The sequence below is a fragment of the Cervus elaphus genome, chromosome 28, assembly GCF_910594005.1.
Source record: "Cervus elaphus chromosome 28, mCerEla1.1, whole genome shotgun sequence".
In the NCBI taxonomy this organism is placed as follows: Eukaryota; Metazoa; Chordata; class Mammalia; order Artiodactyla; family Cervidae; genus Cervus; species Cervus elaphus.
In genome coordinates, this window is record NC_057842.1 from 34,965,211 (window position 1) to 34,985,719 (window position 20,509).

The 20,509-nt window shown below is 41.7% G+C and overlaps 2 protein-coding genes across 2 annotated transcripts in view; both read right to left on the minus strand.

Annotated features, from left to right (window-relative positions):
* Positions 1–20,509, minus strand: part of SLC35F1 (solute carrier family 35 member F1) — a 411,149-nt gene that overhangs the window by 45,675 nt on the left and 344,965 nt on the right. The window contains exons 4-5 of the mRNA XM_043890017.1: positions 9,849–10,008; positions 2,017–2,173 (exon numbers count right to left, since the gene is read on the minus strand). Coding sequence (XP_043745952.1) covers positions 2,017–2,173; positions 9,849–10,008 — 317 coding nt within the window. The remainder of the gene's footprint in view (positions 1–2,016; positions 2,174–9,848; positions 10,009–20,509) is intronic.
* Positions 15,827–16,382, minus strand: LOC122685343 (ubiquitin-like protein FUBI). The gene has a single exon (XM_043890018.1). The coding sequence runs from the start codon at positions 16,274–16,276 to the stop codon at positions 15,875–15,877; it is 402 nt and encodes a 133-aa protein (XP_043745953.1). The 5' UTR covers positions 16,277–16,382; the 3' UTR covers positions 15,827–15,874.

Sequence of the window (20,509 nt, forward strand, 5' to 3'; positions counted from 1 at the left end):
CCACCGTCCTTCTCACCCAGTGTGCCTCTGGCTTTCACTTCTCGCTCAGATGCTTTCTCAAAATCACACGGCAAGGTTGGAAAATTTCTGGGTTTGCAGGTTTAATCTGTTTTCTGATTGAGCACTCCCCAGGGCAGTGTTTCTCAAACTTAAATGTACAAAAATACCACCTGGAGAGGATGTTACAAAAAGTTTCCTGGGGACTTCCCTGGGGGTCCAGTGGTTAAGAATCTGCCCTGTAATGTAAGGGAGGCAAGTTCGATCCCTGGCCTGGGAATTAAGATCCCACACACAACTAAGCCCATGCGCCACAATGAAGACCCAATGCAGCCAAAATTAAAATAAATAATAAACCCCAAAAAATGTCTGAAAAATAAAAAAACAGTTCCTGGGCCCCATCCCTCCAGAGGCTGATTCAGTAGATCAGAGTAGGGCCCTTGGATGTGCATTTCTGACAAGTTCCCATGTGGTGCTAGGACTGCTGGTCAGAGAATGAGACTCTGAGAACCACTGTTCTGAAAGGACCAGGAGGGGAGGGTGGTGCCCTCCACCTGGGTCACTTTGGTTTTATTGCACCCTTAACGTAACCTATTTGCCAAGCACACTCATACGCCTCTTCCACGATTTTGGCAGCAGTGTGTCTGAAGGGCTCCATCAGCTCCAATGGTCTATAACTGAAGCAAGTGAGTGCTAGATCTCCAAAGATACTTTTTTTTGGATTCAAGAATAATAATCCATAAAATGAGCCACCCATCTACAAAATGTTGGTTATGAACAGTTGAACTAGGCAATTTCTTTTCCTCTTATGAAGCTGAAGTGCCAAATTTAGAAACTTTAAAATTTAGAAAGCCATCATGCTTTCAAAATGAGTCCCAAATAAATCTGTCTTAGAGAGTCTTCCCATCTCCTGGCCCTGTTTGCTATGGAGTTCCCCACCTGTATCTCAGGACACCAAAATTTGGAGAATTCTTGGAAAGAGCCTATTTGCAAAACAGATTTAAAGTGATGCCAAAATAGCCTCCTTAAATAGTTTCAGACACAGATGCAATGACAAAGAACCTGCTTGTAGAAAGTGATGTGGTGAAAATCAGAATTACTCACTTTGCAGATAGGATTTGCTGAAATTTGACAGAAGGATATATTATGCTTCTTTATCTCTTACCTGAAGCTAAAATACATGGCCTTTATTGATGAAAAATTAGGCTTTGCTTGACACTTATTCCATAGCAACTTCTGAGCCCTAGTCAATGATGACATATATACTCCAATGCCAGAATTACTGAAAACTTGTTGTTTCTGACTTTTTGATGTTTAGTGAATGCCTATGTTATATCTTGACCCATTTAAGGAAAATGGAAACACTAAGTTTCTAGTTTCTAAGAGATGAATTTTTGTTGTTGCTGGTGTTTTTTTTTTTTTGGCTGAGCCACAAGGCTTGAGGGATCTTAATTCCCCAACCAGATATTGAACACCGGCCATGGCAGTAGAAGTCCTAACTACTGGACTGCCAGGAAGTTCCCTGAGAAATGAATTTGAAATGTGGTTCACTTGTGAAAACCCATGAGCAATAAAAGAAATTATAAAAGGACAAATTTAAACTCTAAGTTTTCTAAGTTGTGGTTACTAGTAAAAGACTAGTATACTAGTTGTCACTAGTAAACAGAATGCCCCTTTCTGGAAGTGCATCAAATCATGGCATTTACACTTGGTTTTCCTATTTCTCTAAGTATTAATAAAACCTCATTGGCTGGTTTGGGAGAATCAATGTACTTTTAATGCTTTCTTATAAGTTATTTTCAAAGTCCATTACATAAATCCATTAGAAATTCATTTAGTTTGGAAGAAATTTATTAATAAAGATACTGAGTTTTCAGATTTCATGTAGGAGGTTTGTAACAGGTTTCTAGCTCTGATTTTTAGAAAATAAAGTGAACAGCCATAACCTAAATGAAAAATATTTTAAAACTAAGCTTTAAGCGTATCAACTGCCTGAATTTCTTGTTATTTTTTACTCACAACTGAATTCCACTGAAAAATGCCCCGAAGAGTCCAATCATTCCCAGGAATTCCACTCGGCTCAGAGTTCGGATGATGTATTCTTCCCAGACGTTAGAGATACCATACAGTGTGGCTCCTCCTAAGACCAGGAGATCCCCCACCAGCTTATTTTCCCCTAGGAACAGAAGAAGAAAAAGGAAGCTTTATTAAAATTTTACTAACAAGAATTTGGCCCCAGCAAAATCAGCTTCCTGGGCTTATTCTGAGGCTTCCCTGGTGGCTTAGACTGTAAAGAATCTGCCTGCAATGAGGGAGACCCGGGTTTGATCCCAGGGTTGGGAGGATCCCCTGGAGAAGGAAATAGCTACCCACTCTAGTATTCTTGCCTGGAGAATTCATGGACAGAGGAGACTGGCCGTCTCAAAAGAGTCAGACACTATTGAGGAACTAACACACATGATTAGTCTATTCTGACATTTTTATAGAAGTTCTTTATTTTGCCTATTGAAAGTCTGTTTATGTGTGCTTCAGATATGTTGTGATGTAAAAAGGTTGTTCTGTCTACCCAATAAGAAGTCTTCCCTAGCTAAGAAAGGGACTAGTTTCTTCTGGATTGTACTGTCTCTGAAGAGTCCCATGTCTTCTGTCCATGGGTTGAAAAGTTCATAGTCTGAAATGGACTATGGGTTGAAATTTTCAACTCCCCTAAAGTAAGCAACAGAAGCGTGAAAATATATGTAATTGATTATCACATCAATATTTTTCTTCTTTCATAAAAAGTATCTATTTGTTCTAAATTCAGCTTTGGCTAGTTTTGGTTTATGTCCAATCTCTCATAAATTATGTACCCAACTATTTTCTATAATTAGGCCAACTCTTTCTACTCCAGGAAGTGTGAAGCCAGGGAAGGAGAGTGGGAATCAGCAGCTGGAGGCCTCATAGGAAGCTTGTACCCAAGTGGTCTCCAACTCTGATCTGTGTAGTCAGCTCATGGGCACTCAGTAGATGTGAAGTTCTGGGGCAGAAGAGGTGCAAGCTGGGGAGGGGACTCTGTCCAGCGAGATTCTAAGGGAGAGGCTCACCCTAGAGTAGCCTTGCATTTCCAGCTCAGCTGGAACAATCTAAAACTGCAGAACCAGATTATCTCTGTATAGCTGGGAGCACCGCGTACTCTCCACCAAGAGGTTTCACATAAAAGAATTTGGGTGGGGTTTGGGGAGAGATCTCAAGCCTCTGTGGTCACCTCCAGGGATATTGACTCCAGTTAGTGTCACTTTTTCTAAGACAAGTTCCATTCCTAGTAAGGATCAGAGAGAGAGAAGATAGTCTGAAAGGCTAAGAGTTTGCTGGGGTCCCTCTCAAGGGGATGGAGCTGAGAGTCTGGATCAGCAAGGGCTGGCAGCCCTCACTGGGCTCCTGCAGAGCAGATGACCCAAGAACATGATGAAGTTCCAAGGAACCTCAGGGCTGTGTCCTGGGTGTGTCTTCTGGGGAAATTAATGTTGCCATTCTAGAGTAACCTGATTAATCTCTTTTTTAATTTAATTTTTATTTTTTTAACATCCAAAACATTTTGTACTGGGGTAAAGCTGATTAACAATGTTGTGATAGATGTGGTGTACACACACACACACATACACACACACATACACACACACACAATGGAATATTACTCAGCCATTAAAAAGAATGAAATAAGGCCATTTGCAGCAACACTGATAGACCTAGAGACTGTTAACTGAGTGGAGTAAGTCAGACAGAGGATAAATATCATATGACATCCCTTATATGTGGAATCTAAAAATAAATGATACAAATGAACTTACAAAACTGAATAATCCTTTTTACGTGTCAACTAGAAAATCATGACAGAACTCATAATTTTAAGGAGTTCATTTGAGGAATAACTGATAAAATAAAAAGCATCCATTACTAAGATTATAAAATTACAATGAACATGATTCAGTCACTTTTCAATAAGGAGTCATTTCAGAATCTTGTGGTGACATGGGGCCATTACTATGAATCTCAATTATTGTTGTATTAGTGAAGTGTGGAAATGCTGCTTGATAGAATTCTTGGTTAATGAAATTAACTTTATATGAATGGATTCAGGAAAGTTAAATTATAATGAAATATTTTAATAGAAATTAGAGAAACATCAGTCCAGCTTTTAAAAGTCTTAAAATGAGGCTGCACTGTTTCAATGAATAGTCCCACCAATCTTTTTCAAACTCCACATTTGTTTCATTATGGTCTATTCTGTTAAGCCTTTGACTATGTGGCATCTACTCCCCAGTACTTTGAATTTTTCACAGTCATAATTTTTGTTAATAATGATACAACATTGTGTAACTGCAAGTTCAGAAGTATTTCCTAAGTTACTGGGGACAAAATGATTAAATACTATTTATTAAAATTTTACCAGTAAATGTATTTATCAGTTTATAAATCATTTGACAGTAGATACTTACACATAGAGCATGTGTGAAATTTTAGATGATTAAATATAATTGAACTAACCAGGACATGATTTTATCTAACCATATCATAAATGAAGTGTTTGATATAATACAATTTGTAGTTAGCTGGAAATTATAACATGCCCTATTAATGCAATAGACATTTGACATGGTTGAGTCAGTTTTTCTGAATGTTCACAGGGAAAATTATATCCAGCAAATGTGTCATTTCTGTGTGGGTGAAACCACAATGAGTGATAATGTTTTGCAGATTTGGGGTAAACGGACACATTCGAAATTATAAGTCCATTCAAGCCCATGCCTTCTTTGTCTCTTCTGAATTTCACATTCGTGTACCTGTGTGAGTACCAGGGTAAGCTCTGGGCATTGGTGATGGACAGGGAAGCCTGGCGTACTGCAGTCCATGGGGACGCAATGAGTCAGACATGACTGAACTGAACTGAACTGTACCTGTGTGTGGCCCTCACTGCATTTTGCTTCACGTCTGTTATTTGTTACCTTGCATGTCTTCCCTTCTCCCTGTTTTCTTCCACAATAGGGTTGAAGGGTCTACTGTGACTTACTTGGTTTTATATTCTGTGTGGGCCCTAGCACAGATTCTGGCTCATTGTAAGTTCTCAATAAATGCTTCAATGAGTTGAGCTGACAAAAAAGGTCTTTCTTTTTCAATCCTGTGGTAAAGACGTTGAGTGGCGACATCTTTCAGTTCAGGTAGACATGGATTCTAATTGTATCTCTATCACTTAACACTTGTTGAACATGGGCAAGCTATAGAGTCTTTCTGACTTGAGTTTCCTTATTTGAAAATAAGGTTATGGTGAGGATACTGTAAAATAATGTCAATAAGATTTTAAAATGCAAAATAATGTAAAATGCCTAGTATAGTGGCACTTATTAAGTGTTCATTAAATGGTGGTCAAAAAGAGTGAATCAATCATTCTCTTTGAATCACCACCTGTCAGTTCGGCTTGGCCATTTCTCATTTTGGATTGCTTCTTGGTTCTAAACAACCTAGTCATAATTGCTTTGCAAGAATTTGTTTTCCTTATTAAAGTTTTCATTAAGTACTAGGAATACTATTTTTGGAGGGATACTTGTGTCTGTGTAGTAGAAAGAGAAGAGGGAATGTTATTTAAAATCACCACTTACCATTAGTTAAAGAATAAGTGGTGAATTAAGCCCAGGTTTGTATGCATGAGACAAGTGCTCGGACCTGGTGCACTGGGAAGACCCAGAGGGATCGGGTAGAGAGGGAGGTGGGAGGGGGGATCGGGATGGGGAATGCATGTAAATCCATGGCTAATTCATGTCAATGTATGACAAAATCCACTACAATACTGTAAAGTAATTAGCCTCCAACTAATAAAAATAAATGAAAAAAAAAAGAATAAGTGGTGAATTATAGATAGCATCACTGTCACAATGGATATGAATTTGAGCAAACTCCAGGAGATTGTGGAGGACAGAAGAGCCCGGCGCGCTGTAGTCCATGGGGTGGCAGAGTTGGACATGACTTAACGACTGAACAACAATATAGTATTCTAGAGTGTTGAAAGACTACTAATGAAATTTATGAAAATGAAGGCATCTCACTAAACATTTTTGAGTTTTAAATGGAACCAACTGCTTTGTTTCTCTGAGACTCACTTGGCTTTAGCACAGAAAGTCCTACCTCTGGGAAACACTTCCATTCTGGACAACCTGGGACAGTCATTCATCCTAATTTACTACAATTGAACAATAGTACAATTGAACAATTTTTTACAAGAGTCACAATAATGGAAAAATAAGCATTAAGTGGTGTAGCAGAAAGATCTCACATCCTACGACACAATTTTGTAGTGGTGTGCCCTTACACAAGTTTCTTATCTTCCCTGAGTTGTGATTTCTGCAACTGCAAAAGTGAGAATAAAAATACTTTCTTTGCCTAATTAAGAGGATAAAATGAGATGATGCATAGGAAAGTACTTGGCACCAATAAAACTATCACCTTCTAAAATTATGATTAATTATCTAATTCCTTGAAAATATTTTTTCTCTTTCGAAATAAATATAAAGTTATATCTGGTAATAAAGAAAAGTATCATTATGTTATCTAACATCTTTGATAAGTGAACTATAAGATGCAATATAAATGTATTGTGATAGAAAGGAGATATTTTGAAGAGTAAGAAATAATTTTATCATAAGGATCTATTTTAATTGAGTTTTAATCTTAAACCTATTATTTTCTAACCTTCTCTTTTATTATATATTCATACGTTTTCCAAGGAAAGTAGAAATATTATGGAGAAACCTCTTTGGCTTTATTACTAAATCATTTTTACACCCTCCAACATCTATTCTCAAGAGCCGCTTTCTCACATGTCTTTCCTGCAGGTAACAGTAAATGCAGAGCTGGTCTCTTAGAGGAGGCTTGTGAGGCTAGAGGAAGGTGGCAAAGAATGAATGCACATACTAGGCTCCCTGAGGTTCACTGACAAACTTGGAAAAGACATCTCCTTTGAGTTCACCCTGGGAGCACTTGTGGCAGATGATCAGTTGTTCCCAAGACAAGCATAGAACTGGAATGTGTTTTTGTTTCTGTCCAACTTTGTAGACCATTCCACAGGCTCCAAGGCAGTCTACATGGCCAATATCAAGAGTTCTACTGTATAGTACATAGACCTCTGCTCAGGGTTATGTGTCAGCCTGGATGGGAGGGGGGTTTGGAGGAGAATGGATACATGTTATATGTATGGCCGAGTCCCTTTGCTGTGCGCCAGAAATTATTACAACATTGTTCATTGATTATATCCCAATACAAAATTGAAGGTTTAAAAAACAAAATAAAAAGGTAACAGATCAAGTCAAGAAAAAAAGTCCTTGAGGACAGAATTTTAAAAATCCCAAGCTAAGGAGAACCATGGACTAGCAATATAAAAAGGACTAAGTCAGTCATCCTCTTTTTTTGCAAAAATCTATTGACAGAGTGATGACAATTTATATTGAGTTGAATGCCTGATTCAAGTTCTGGTGAGTGCTTGAAGGATTTTACAAAAGTTCTGGCCCTGCAAATTAATGCAATTTAACCAGCTCTTACAGTTAGGGTAATCAATGGAACATTTTTGATAATGATGCACACAAGGCTTACATTGTCTTCAAAACCAGTGTGTTATTTTCTCTTTTCAGAATATTTCATATGATAGCTTAAATTACTGCCTAATTCCATATTTTTAGAGACATGAGATGTGTCCAATCATTGTTTTATAAAATGAGCCCTTGGATCCTAAATTTGGGCTGCCCTCAGGACATCATGCTGTATACTTGGGCACCATTACGTGAGCATGGGAGGTATTCAACAATGATAAAATTCAATTTTCTTAAAACTGGCCCTTCATATGTTACAACAGGAATGAAGCTATAGGCTTTAAACAGTCACACCAACAGATAAAACACGGCTCCCGCATGTTTCATTCCTTTAAAAAATGACCACTTTAGAAAGACTCCCAAATGGACTTACTTTCTTTTTCTTAAATAGTACTAGTACTCCTTTTCTAACACTTCACTTGAAAAAAAAAAACTTTTTTACAGGATTAGTGAATACAACCTAGTGAAATCAAGTCAGTTTAACATTCCTGGCATAAACGCTTAGATTTATCATGACAATTGTCTTCCTTGACTATGATGCAAAATGATGGCCAGGGTGAATGGGGAGGTTCAGCAGAGCAACATTTTCATAAATAAGAGCACCTGCTGCTTAGTCTGTGCTTACCCAGTTCAAGCAAAGCTGAGAAGGGGTAATTCAATTGTGACTTTATGACAACTAGCCACGCACGTTGTATCAGACAAAAATACTATTTCATTGGTTCAAAGAGATGCTCTACATTGGGATCATGATGGGAATAGAGCAAGAACTAGCCTTTTCATGTAATACCTATCAATTCCCATGGAACACTATTTCACAGAACAGAATCTGGGAAGAGGTGGTGCATGTGTTTTTAGCACATGCTAAAAACATGTGGTGGGGGCTGACGACGCCGTGTAAGCAGCATTTGGAAGGCATAGAGACTGTCTCTTTTGGTCTGTGTTATACCTTCAGCTCCCAGCAAGGCGGGAGAGGGAAGGAAGCCTGTTCTAATCTCAGCTATGTGACCTTGGAGAGCTTGCTTGGCTTCACTGTGTCTTGGCATTTTTTGTGTGTAAAATACAGGGCTGCCAGACAAGGTCCCTTTCAGCCAAAAAATTCTATGGTGCAACTTAAAAACATAAATGATGTTCATTTCAGGTATTTCCTATGACTGAATCTCAGAGAGAAATGCCCCAATTTTAACTTTTTATCCTTAATTCCCTCGAGGAAAAGGCAATTTCAAACCGAGCTACACTCTTTATCCTGTTCCTGATGCTGACAAAGAACATTGTTTTTTTTTGTTTTCCTGCCCCCTGAAACTTTCTGTAGCTTGAGGATCTGGGGTATCTTTTAAAGAACTACACTGCTTTAAAAGTGATTGTCTAGAAAGCATTCTGGATCAGTGTTCCCCAGAAGATCATAGCATTTTGATGAGTAAACGTTGAAGCTTACCATGTAGGTCTACAAGGTAATTACCTGTGAAAGTGAAAGTGTTAGTCACTCAGTCGTGTCAGCTCTTTGTGAGTCCGTGGACAGTACCTCGCCAGGCTCCTCTGTCCATGGAAATCTCCAGGCAAGAATACTGGAGTGGGTAGCCCTTCTCCAGGGGATCTTCCCAACCCAGGGATCGAACCCAGGTGTCCTGTGTTGCAGGCAGATTCTTTACTGTCTGAGCCACAGGGACTGCTACCCAAAGCCCTCCCCTCAAACAAACCAACCAACAAAAAAGATTCATGAGGACACTGAACTTGACTCTCCCTCATAAAAACATCGAGTATTCCTAATCTAGTCTTCAAAGTTTAAGTAACCATGTGTAGGCCGATATGACTAGCTTCACCCAGTAATTGGAAAGCTCAGTCTTCCTCTGACCTGGGGGAGAAGGCATAGGCAGGTGGGGGGTGCGGGTGGTCCTAATGGCTCAGGAATGGCCTGACCCACTGAAACTGTCTCTAACGGCTGGTCTGGGGCAGGCAGTTTTGGCCTCCAGCACATGCTCCAAGTGGGTCATGACTCCCAGCTTTAAATACAGTCTGAATGTTTCTGAATCCCTGTAGAATGGGCATGAAAGCTGTGTTTTGCTTCCTTTGTTCACTCAGGAAACATATCCGAAGCACCTCCTATGTGCCACTCTCCTGGGTGTAAGGGAACAAACACGAATTTGTTCCTGGTTCCTGGTTCGCACCCCGAGCCACAAACGTCCCACGTCTTGCCCTGGGCTCCCTGACAGAGGCAAGTAACCCGGCGGACTGGAGACTCACCTGCTCCCTGGTGCCTGCCCACGAGCACGTCGGCGCCCGCCATGCAGCCCATCCCCAGGATGCAGACAACGATGCCGATGAAATGCACAGCCTTGTACCGGATCAGCAGGAAGAACCAGGAGAGCAAGATCACCACCGGGATCACAAAGCAGTCCAGGAGCTATGGCAGGGAAGGAGGGAAACAACAGTCGGGAGTTCAGAGGGAAGCTTTCCATATGATGGAAATGGTCGGAAAAATGACTTCTCTCTGCAGAGAGGACATTTCCCCTGAAGCTGAGTTTTGGGGAAGACCCAGAAGTGATGCAATTAAAACAGACTCTGAAACAAATGACATGAACTTTACTTAAACCCAAGCCTTGAAGAAAAGGAGAGAAGGCGAATCAATAAGACAAGCTGGTGGTGAAGATTCTCCTGCCCCTGTGGTGTCAGGGCAGCTCAGCTTTCATCTTCCTCAGCACCCAGGCTGACTCCACAGAGACACTCAGATGTGGAGAGAACAGACAGAGCCATTTTAGATGGTCCCAGAACTCTGGAAGCAGATGTGGGAATGGGAGGTGAAGGGGCAGTGGTCTTATACTAGTCTATAAATTATTAGGATCTAGACAGAAGTTGAACTTAATTTCTCCTGGAGCTTTCTCCCCACTACCAATAAAAATTACTTTAATCTGTTTTAACCTGTCATTCTTTATAGGAAAAGAAACCTAAATATAAATACAAATATTAGTCTCAAAACTTTACAAATACTTAAAAAAGGTAAAAAAGGAGAGAGAGAAAAGAAAGAGCAGAGTATTAAGAAATCTTTGATTTCATTTCTTATATATTTTGCACAAATAGTGAGATTCCATCTGACAAGGAAGCCCTAAGAGATGGAGGACAGTTTGTCCCTGATCATGTAGTAAGAGAACCTGATGAAATGAGAAGACCCCTGTGTCGGGAGCCAAAAGACTTAAATTTGAGTACTAAATCCTTACTTAGAGCAGTATGACCTTGGACAAACCACAAACTCAGGGAGCCTCAATTTCCTCTTAGTATAAATGAAGACTATCTCTAAAGATCATTGTGAAGTTTGAAAATAACCCATGTGAAACCATTTTATCAATTCTGAGGGCCCCAATTCCAGTCTATGCCCTGCTTCCAAACACACTGCTCTGGACTCCACAGAACTGGTTGTCTACACCACCTGGTAAGATGCAGTGACCTCTGGACCTGCCTCTCAGAGGCAGGGTCTCCATTAGACTCATGGATGGCCCCCAGGACTCCAGACTCCATGGACTAAACAAGAAAAACGAGGAACTGGTGATCCGGTCCCACGGCCCAGTACAGCTCCTCTGCTAGAATCCTAAACAGGTCACCCTACCACCCAGTAGCCAGATCCAGGGCAGTGGTCACTAATACCCCTTCCCTTTTACTGTCTACATCCTATGGATCACAAACCAACAGTCCTTCCCTCTTACTGTCTACATCCTGTGAATCGCCAAATTCTGCCAGCTCATCTTCTAAACAACCTCTCAAATCTACTATCACCACTTCTGCCATATAGACTGGGCTAGCATCCTCTCCCAACTGGAGCAAGCCCTTCCTTCCAGCCTCAGGGTCTTCATTCATGCATCTCCTTCCTTCTGGAATGCTCCAACAAATTCTTGAGGACCTAGCTCCTTCTTCAGGCCCACACCTATATACTGCCTCCTCAAACCGCCTCTAGGGTCCCTAGGCTAGGTCAGGTTCTAGTCAATGATTACCTTGCTTTCTATACCTCTCCTTTACAGTGTCAATTATAATAATTCATAATTAATATGGAATTATTGCCATAATGTCTGACTTCCCCGCTAGTCTGGAGGTCCCTGAGAGCAGGACTACATTTCTAGCACCCAGAGTTCTGCTGGGTCATGAGACACATCCAATAATAGTTACTGAACAAATACATACAAGGATTTTTAATAATCAGTAGCATCAAAATGGGGTCCCCAAGATTCATTAAAGGCTAAAAAATGTTTGTATATTTCCTAAGCACCCCTGACCATCAGAATATATAGCTTTTTGGCCCTGTAAACAACACTTGGGATCCTCACTGTCCATAAAGCTTTTTGTGACCTGGACAGACCCTCATGCTTCTCCGTGTTGCAGTCATCTCTGCAGAATGGAGAAAGCCGTCAGAAGAGTAAGTTGTCCCTGAGGTTACTGGGTAATGATAATACTGAGCTACATCATGATGGACTAGGGGCTGAGCCCAGAGGTCACAGAACTCTGGGAGGGGATGAGTACAGGGGTGAAAGCTGGTAGGATGGCACTCCAGCATACAGTCCCTCATTGCACAGTTAATTGTCAAGTTAATGATAACTACTTGATGTGATAAAATGCTCTTAAGGCAAGTTTTACAACTGGCCTCAAATACCATTTATTAGGAAATTTGAGTTTGCCAGTGAAAACTCCTCACTGGGCATAAAACAGTTGGTGTTTTTCTTTAAATATTAGAAATGATTGACTCAACAGTTGAAATATTTAGCTGCATGCTCCACAACTGGGATTCCATTATCTGGCTGGAAACCCTCAGTCAGTGAAGCTGAACGATGGATGGCAAGCCAGGCCACCATCCAGGCTTTGAGGAGGGCTCAAGTGAGCTCGTCTGGTTCTCAGTGTCATCAGAAATCCCAAAGCACTCAAGCATTCCAAAGTCCTGGCATCTGTTCCCTTAAAGAGCTGAGCTGAAAAATCTGTACTTGTGAGTGTCAGTCGGTCCTATGGGTAGGGAGGACTTTTAGAAAGAAGAGAAGACAAAAGAATACTACAGTACAAGTCAGGGTTTCTGGGACATTTCAGCTGGGAACCTTGGTGCCTAGCATACAGTAGGGATCAATAACAGGTGACCAATGAACCAAAGGATGGATAGGCACTTGGTATCACTGACTGTCAGAAGAGACATTAGAGGTAATCCAGGCTGCTTCCAGCATTGGGAGTAGGACAGTTCTTCGTTTTGCAGGACAGCCCCGTGCTCTCTGCAGGGCATTTAGCATCCCTGGACTCTGATCACTAAAAATGTTGTTGTTCAGTCTCTCAGTCTTATCCAACTCTTTGTGACCCCATGGACTGAGGTCCATTCCTCCCTGTCCTTCACCATCTCCCAGAGTTTGCTCAGACTCATGCTCATTGAGGCAATGATGCCACCCAACCATCTCATCCTCTGTTGTCCCTTCTCCTTCTGCCTTCAATCCTTCCCAGCATCAGGGTCTTTTCCAATGAGTCAGCTCTTCACATCAGGTGGCCAAAGTATTGGAGCTTCAGCTTCAACATCAGTCCTTCTAATGGATACTCAGGATTGATTTCCTTTTGGATTGGCTGGTTTGATCTCCTGCAGTCCAGAGGACTCTCAATAGTCTTCTCCAACACCACAGTTTGAAAACATCAATTCTTCGGCACTTAGCCTTTTTTATCGTCCAGCTCTCATATCTGTACATCACTACTGGAAAAACCACAGCTTTTACTATATTAACCTTTGTAGGCAAAGTAATATCTCTGCTTTTTAATATGCTGTCTAGATTTGTGATTGCTTTTCTTCCAAGAAGCAAGTCTTTCAATTTCATGGCTTTAGTCACTGTCCGCAGTGATTTTGGAGCCCAAGAAAATAAAATCTGTCCTTGTTTCCATGGTTTCCCCATCCATGTGCCATGAAGTGATGGGACCAGATGCCATGATCTTAGTTTTCTGAATGTTGAGTTTTAAGCCAGCTTTTTCATTCTCCTCTTTCACCTTCATCAAGAGGCTTTTTAATTCCTCTTCACTTTCTTTCATAAGGGTGGTATCATTATGGCAGAAATGTTGAGCAGCTAGTTGCAATTTTGGTATTCTTGCAGGAGATGAGCACAGGTCCTTCTGCTCTGCCATCTTGACGATCATGGAAAAGTGGAGACCACTAAAAATAAGTGCTCCTAAAAAAAAAAAATGTTCCTATACAAGTGGCACTAGTGGTAAAGAACCCACCTGCGGATGCAGGAGACATAAGAGAAGCAAGTTTGATCTCTGGGTGGCAGAGTTGACACATGGCAACCCACTCCAGTGTTCTTCCTGGAGAATCCCATGGACAGAGGAGACTGGCAGGCTACAATCCATAGGGTCACAAAGAGTTGAACACAATTGAAGTGACTTAGCACACAGCACACTTTTACAAGTGCCCCTCAGAGGCAGTATCTCCCCAGTTTAGAATCACAGAATCCTTTATTTAAACACAGGATTCAGAAGTTTCAACAAGTGAAGTGATGTGCTCCAGGTCACTCAAATGGCTGATACCAGAGACAATCCTGTCCTGATTTTTTAAACCATATTTTAATCAAGGTCAGTGACAGAAATTGCTACAGGTGGGAGATCACACCACTGTATCTGTAACTAGAGAGAGAAGAAAAAAGATACATTTGGGAGTTGCTGTTAGTAAACAGGCTATTATTTTTTAGCGATTTTTGTCTCCAACTTTTCCCCTGTGGCTTTATCACATAAAACATACTGACAAAATAATTTTCCAATGGATTTCTGGTAGCTTAACTCCTTAGCAAAGTGGCTGTTAAGAGTAATAATAGAGAGCAGCATTGTAACATATGCTCATGACTGGGACTGTTAAAGCAGAAAAAGAAGTGAAAAACTAGTAGATTTACCTTTCTCTGCATACATTTCTATATCCAAAAGTAAATTATAAAATATCAATACCAAAAAATCAACAAATGAATACTATTTCATAATCATCTTACACTCTGAAAAATCTCAAAGAATGTGAAGAACTTTAGAAAGAGAAGTTCATTACCTCTTAGATTTATATAGTATCATTCCCCTCTAAAGATACAAGCTAGTTTTGCTCTTCTATGTCAGTAATCCTTAAGTGATACCTGCCAGTGAGGTCTATGACCCCAAGTTATCTGATTCTATTGATGAGGTACTGAGGCACACCAGGCTTAGTGGCTGAGACAAATTCTCTGAAGTCATTACGATAATACCAGGATTATTATTTGAGCTTGGTAGTCTTAAATATTTCCTTAGGATAGATTCCATTCCTGGCTGGAAACTACAGAGTTAAAGTTTGAGTTTCCCTTGTGGCTCAGATGATAAAGAATCTGCCTACAATGTAGGTGGTCTGTGTTTGAACCCTGGGTTGGAAAGATCCCCTGGAGAAGGGAATGGCTACAGCCATTCCAGTATTCTTGTCTGGAGAATTCCATGGACAGAGGAGCCTGGTGGGCTACAGTCCATGGGATCACAAAGAGTCTGACATGACTGAGTGACTAACACACACACACACAAAGTATACATTTAAAAAAACTATGGATGCATATTGCCTTTTTTCCCCCAGGAAGTTAGCAGCTACTTCAGTTCAGTTTAGCCACTCTGTCGTGTCTGACTCTTTGAGACCCCATGGACTAAAGCACGCCAGGCTTCCCTGTCCATCACCAACACGTGGAGTTTGCTCTAACTCATATCCATCAAGTTGGTGATGCCATCCAAATATCTCATCCTCTGACGTCCCCTTCTCCTCCTGCCTTCAATCTTTCCCAGCATCAGGGTCTTTCCCAGTGAGTCAGTTCTTCACATCAGGTGGCCAAAGTATTGGAGTTTCAGCTTCAGCATCAGTCCTTCCAATGAATATTCAGGACTGATTTCCTTATTTGTTTTACTTACTTGTCCACTTACTACTTAGTAACTACTTACTAGTCCACTGACTACTTACTACCTAAGTGGCTACTTACTTGCCCATAACTAGCAGACAAACTAAGATGAAAGAATTGCTTTGCAAATTAAAAATAGGTAGTCCCATTTTGTACTTATAGATGTAAAAATTCAGCATGGCTTATCATCAAAATATGACCCTTAAATATCTTCAGAAAAGCTGAGAATAGCATTATGTTTTCACTCTGATAAAATGTCTGTATTTAGAGGCTGTATTTTGGGTCTAAATTGCTCCATGTACTGTTTTCTTCTTCTTCTTTTTTTTTTTTTTTTAATGATTGGGTTAAGTGGCTTTATTAGAGAAAGCCAAGATTACAGAGGACTTAGGAGTTAGCATTAGGGCCCTTCTTCTTGCCAAAGGTGGGCACAACATTGACAAAGCGCCGGTTGTACTGCATACGCCTCTTGGCCCTGCCCGTCTTCTTCTTCTTCTTCTCTTGCTTGGCCACCTTGGGAGTCTGACCTCTCACTTTCCCAGCACGGGCCAGGGAACCATGGACTTTACCTCCAAGCATGCGGCCGGCTACTTTCAGAGTGCTCAGAGCCTCCACGCCACACTGGCCCAGAGTAGCCTCATCCTCTAGGGGCGTGCCAGCCAGGAGCAGGACTTGATCTTCTGGAGCGATGCCCTCCAACGAAGCTACATGAGCCTTGATCTGGGCGACCGTCTCCTGGCCGGTCACCTCGAGAGTGTGTAGCTCCTGGGCGCGGACAAAGAGCTGCATGTTGGCGACTAGATCGCGGACAACGCTACCGCTACCGCGAAGATGGAGTCGAGAAAGAGGAAGGAGCGAGGGCGCGCACGTCCTCTCCGCCTGCTGCGTGTCACGTCACCCCTGTTTTCTTCTTTAATGTTGGATGTTTGTAGTCATGTCTTCTCACCTTTGGATTCTATCTGGCAGAAAATAATAGCTTGATCCATTTGGAATGATCATTTTTGTAGGTAAAAAAAATGACTATTTCAATATTGACAATTTCACGTAGTTCACCTAAGAGATGCAAGGAACCAAGTAGAGATGAGACCCACCCCACCGCATTAACTTCAGACTTGGATTACAGAAGCAGTGTTGCCTCCTATCTCCCACTCCAATTTTAATTTAGCCTAAAATTTCTTATGGGCTTCCCAGGTGGCCATAGAGAATCTGCCTCCAATGCAGGAGACACAGGAGACTTGGGTTCAGTCCTTGGGACAGGAAGATCCCCTGGAGGAGGGCATGGCAACCCACTCCAGCATTCTTGCCTGAAGAATCCCATGTACAGAGGAGTCTGGTGGGCTACAGTCCGTGGGGGTTGCAAAGAGTCGGACATGACTGACGAGACAGCATGCATGCGAACTTTCTTAGGCAGATATACTGGAGTCAAGGGTCCTCAAGCCTTGGACCCTGTCTCAGGGGTCCTTCCGCAAAGAACAGTTCTTACCAACCCATAAAGCAGGCAACAATGAAACACTCTGAAGACAGCTTATTTCCTCCTTTTTGTTTACCTTTAAGGCATAGCAACACCACCAAGTGGTCAAGAACCCCACTGGATACTGAATTAGCTATTTCCCGTCTGGGTTGGAGCAAGAAGTAATGGGCAGAGAGGAAGAGATTTCTTCCAGTGTCCCAGCATCGGAAGGGAATGGATGTCTCCCCTGTTCTCCTGAGTGGTATGATGGGGAGAAGAGAAAAGTCCCTCGACATTCCTTCCCTACCACCACTTGGTTTTGGGTGACATGTATCTTCACGTAAAAGTTCTTGATTGAAAATCTACACATCATAGTATTAGATGTAAAAATCTCTGGAAGAAGAAAATCAGAATCTATACAAATAAAATGGTTATCTTTGGATCACTGAGTCTTCACCCCGCCCCACCCAATTCTCTGCGGTTTCCAAATTTCTTCTCATGTGCATATAGTACTTTCAAAATACATAAAACAACACCAGTTATGAGAGTATAAAAAATCTACAAGAGTCAGATCAGAATTTCTGTAAGGAAGTAAATGGTTTTAAAAAGCAAAAAGTCATACAAAAATGCCCCAATACCCAACTGCTCGCATTCCAGGAGAGCATAATGAGGAGGTGACCTCATCTCTTTTTCTAATTCTCTCTGCCCAAAGGAGACTCCTCCACCCGCCTTCAGCTCCTCATTAACGCTCCCCTCCGGCGATGCACAGGGCTCCGCGCCCTGCACACGGCCCAGCTGTCAGAGGCTAAACCCGAGGCAACTGGTAGGTGATTCCAGGAAAGGGAACACTTCCTCTCTCCCTGCCTCTGCTCCTAATTGGCAATCCTCCCGTGTTTCTAAAAGTGATGTATATTATAAATTCATCTCCGGTGAGTAAAACTGAATCGTTAACAGGGAAGGATCTTAAAAAAGACAAACTTCAGTAACACAGACACAACAAAAGTCCTCTTTTGGCTGACAGTCCAGCTGAAGAGAGCAGACTATAACTCGGGAAATACACACTCGCACGCAATCAAGAACCATTTGATTCAGTGGCCTCGACATGCAGCCAGGCCAGAAGCATTCGAAAACCCAAATACAGTTCCAGGGAGCAGTATCTTTCATCTGGAACAGACTTCTCTGGTAGATGCCCTGACCCCCTCCACCCCCACCAGATTTTTTTCTTTCCAGGACTATTGTATTCATAACAGCTGGACCCTCACTAACCCCAAACCTTAGGACTTAATGTTTAGGTTTTACTGCCTTAAAATGTCCTTAATGGATAAAACCGTGTTTCCATCAAGCTGCCGAGGAGATCTGAACTCATAAAACGTGTCACTATGATGACTATATGACAGTCGTTTTCCAGCAAATGTCCTATTTTCAGAATTCGGAAAGAGATTTTCACCAAACTATCTTTCTTATTTCTATTGATAAGGATTTCAATGTGGGAATTTTATGCTTCTTTGTGCAATTCATCAGAACTTCCTACTTGTTAAAATATCTTATTTTACTTTTTCAACTTCAACTCTTAAAGGAAAAAGAAAGAAAGACACTACCACACACTAGGTGACCACTGGAGCATCTAGGTGACCACTGGAGCATCTCTTTAGTTGTTCAGTCATAGTCCAATTCTTTGAGACTCCATGGACTGTAGCCTGTCAGGCTCCTCTGTCCATGGAATTCTCTAGGCAAGAATATTGGACTGGGTAGCCATCTCCACGGCATCTTGCCAACCTAGGGATCAAACCTGGGTCTCCTGCATTGCAGGCAGATTCTTTACTGTCTGGGCCACCAGGGAAGCCTGCCCCTTCTGGTGGTCACTTAAAAATCTGGGACAAGCACTGGAAGATACAGGTAATTAGGAAGACACGGCTCTCTAGCTCTGCTGCATGGAAATCTTTCTTGGGTGAGAGTGGAGCTTTCCCACAGGAAAATCTCCCACATGTGAACATCACAAGAGCTTTAATCAGATTTAAAAACAAGCTCTGACTGTCAAACTGGATTCTAAAAGCAGAAAGCAAGGAATTAACATTTACTGAATGCCTACTACATACCATAGGTGCAAGGCCAGTTCTTCTCTTTCCCCATTTTACAGATGAGGAAACAGAGTGCTAAAGAGAACAGGTAACTTACTTGAAGCCCCATAATAGAGTCAGAGCCAGAATGTGGTCCCAGGTCTGCTCTTCTCCCACAGAGTGAGCTTAAGCAGTCAAGGTCTAAGTGCAGTGCCTAGCCGCTCAGTTGTGTCTGACTCTTGGTGACCCCATGGACTCTGTCCTTGGAGATTATCCAGGCAAGAATACTGGAGTTGGTTGCCATGCCCTCCTCCAGGGGATTTTCTCAACCCAGGGATCAAACCCAGGTCTCCTGCATTGCAGGCAGATTTTTTTACCATCTGAGCCACCTCTAGGTGAAGAAGAAAGCACATAAGATCCAGTTCTTATAACAGTCTAGGCTGGGCCAGCCTCAACTCGATCAAGCAGGTTTGAATGTTCTCTCTTAAGCTGAGAGCACTCTAGAAGACAGGCAGACTCCTAGAGTACTGAAAAAATAATCACTAGTTGTCTGCATTTTTCACACGAAAGAAGGTGAAAGGTATAAGAAAACTGTATGAGAATCAGAATAGTTTCTTTTTAGATGGGTTTCTGATACTATGTAGCTATCTTGAGTGCTTTAGGAGAAGTACTTGCCTTAAGTCATTCAAGCACTATGAACTCGTATTTCTTATTTATGGAATTCATGAAACACAAGAACATGAACAGTAACATTAAAGAAAGTACACATTTCAAAGCACATATTGAAGGAAATGAACGTTTTCTGATAAAATATTAATTTCCCATTAATTTCACATTACCTGTGATTCTTCCCAGCATTGAAACAGCAGGGAGAAACAACTTCAAAAGCTAGAGGAAAGAATCTTGTACCTTTTGGGGTCTATCTCTAGGTCTAAATCAACTATTTCAGGTTTTATTTAAAAAAAGGTGAAGTCAGATTTTCATGACATTATACTTGTCACTGGGCTTCTTCGGTCGCTCAGACAGTAAAGAAGCTGCCTACAATGCAGGAGACTCGGGTTTCATCCCTGGGTTGGGAAGATCCCCCTGGAGATGGGAATGGCTACCCACTCCAGTATTCTTGCCTGGAGAATTCCACCAGAGGAGCCCGGTGGGCTACAGTCAGCAGGTATTTATTTATTGCTTCCTGCATGCTCAGCATTGCTACAGGTGCTGGGCATGACCCAAACACTCTATACGGAGATTCAAGTAGACAATTGTCAATTAACACACAAGTCTTTCCACCAGTTCACAGCCTGTGTCTTCCCTTAAGGACTTGCCTGGTACTGAAGGAGATTCCGCCCTCTGTTCTTTAAGACCCTTTCTCCCTGCGTTCCTCTTGGATCTTCATCCCTCCCTTGTTGCTGCCTGTTTTCCTTCACCATATAGACATGCCCCAGTCTCACCCTCAATGCCCAATTGCTCTGTAGCTATTTATCTCTCCCTCTTCACAGCCAGGCTTCCTGAAAAATTAAT